This window comes from Calidris pugnax, unplaced genomic scaffold (genome assembly GCF_001431845.1).
Source record: "Calidris pugnax isolate Ruff unplaced genomic scaffold, ASM143184v1 scaffold133, whole genome shotgun sequence".
Taxonomy (NCBI): Eukaryota; Metazoa; Chordata; class Aves; order Charadriiformes; family Scolopacidae; genus Calidris; species Calidris pugnax.
In genome coordinates, this window is record NW_015090977.1 from 2,383,310 (window position 1) to 2,384,550 (window position 1,241).

At 67.7% G+C, this 1,241-nt stretch overlaps 1 protein-coding gene across 1 annotated transcript in view; it reads left to right on the top strand.

The window, feature by feature from the left end:
• Positions 1 to 402: 402 nt before the first annotated feature.
• The window catches only part of RAB34 (RAB34, member RAS oncogene family), a 5,456-nt gene continuing 4,617 nt past the window's right edge, over positions 403 to 1,241 (top strand). The window contains exons 1-2 of the mRNA XM_014953013.1: positions 403 to 991; positions 1,088 to 1,174. Of these exons, the coding sequence (XP_014808499.1) occupies positions 617 to 991; positions 1,088 to 1,174 (462 nt within the window). The 5' untranslated portion in view covers positions 403 to 616. The remainder of the gene's footprint in view (positions 992 to 1,087; positions 1,175 to 1,241) is intronic.

Below are 1,241 nucleotides of genomic sequence, written 5' to 3' on the forward strand. Positions count from 1 at the left end.
CGGGACACGGGGCTGGGGGTGCGGGAGGGTGGTGGGACACGGGAACAGGCACACTCGGGGACACGGGGACGGAGGGGGACACGGGGACGAACACGCGTGGGGACTTGGGGACCCGTGAGACACGGGGATGAGTGGGAGATGGGGACGGGTGGGACTTGGGGACATCCACACTCGGGGACCAGGGGGACATGGGGAACAGCCATGCGCTGGGATGCCACACTCGGGGACGTGGGGACAGCTGGGACACGGGGACAGTGGGCACCCCGGGGTGCAGGGATGTGGCAGCGTCTGGGGACGTGGGGACAGCCACACCCTGGGGATGCCACATGCAGGGATGTGGGGATAGTTGGGACAAGGGGACAGCCACATTTGGGGGACCTCGGGACGGCTGGGACACGGGGACAGTTGCACCCGTGGGTCTGGGTGGGTCTGGGGACATTGGGATGTCTGGGACATCGGGACAGCTGGGACAGTTGCACCCCAGGCTGTGGGGACAGCCACATTTGGGGACATTGGGGTGTCTGGGACACAGGGACAGCTGGGACATGGGGACAGTTGCACCCCAGGGTGTGGGGACAGCCACATTTGGGGACATCGGGGTGTCTGGGACCTCGGGATGGCTGGGACATGGGGACAGTTGCACCCCAGGGTGTGGGGACAGCCACATTTGGGGACATCGGGATGGTTGGGATACAGGGACAGCTGGGACACGGGGACAGTTGCACCCCAGGCTGTGGGGACAGCCACATTTGGGGACATTGGGGTGACTGGTACACAGGGACAGCCACGTTTGGGGACACCAGGACAGCCGTATTCCGGGATGCTGTGCGTGGGGACAGCTGGGGACATCACCTCTCCCTCCTCCCTCTGTCCCCAGGCCTCGCGGTGGCTCTCGGCTCGTCCCCGCTCCCCCCGGCCACCCAGCCCCCCCCCGACGATGAACGTGCTGGCTCCGGTCCGCAGGGACAGGGTCATCGCTGACCTCCCCCCGGTGAGCAGGAGGGGGACACACACCCCCCGGCCCGGGGGTGGCCCCGCTGAGCCCTGTGGTCACACCGGTGTCCCCCCTTCTTTGTCCCCCCACCAGTGTTTTCGGAAGGAGGCCGCCCTGCACGCCCGCCCCGCCTTCCACCCCACGGTGGCCAGCGCTTGCCAAGAGGAGCGGACAGGCACCGTGGGGTGAGTTTGGGGGGGACAATTTGGGGGAGGGTGGGTGAGGAGGGGGTCCTGTGGTGGCCCTG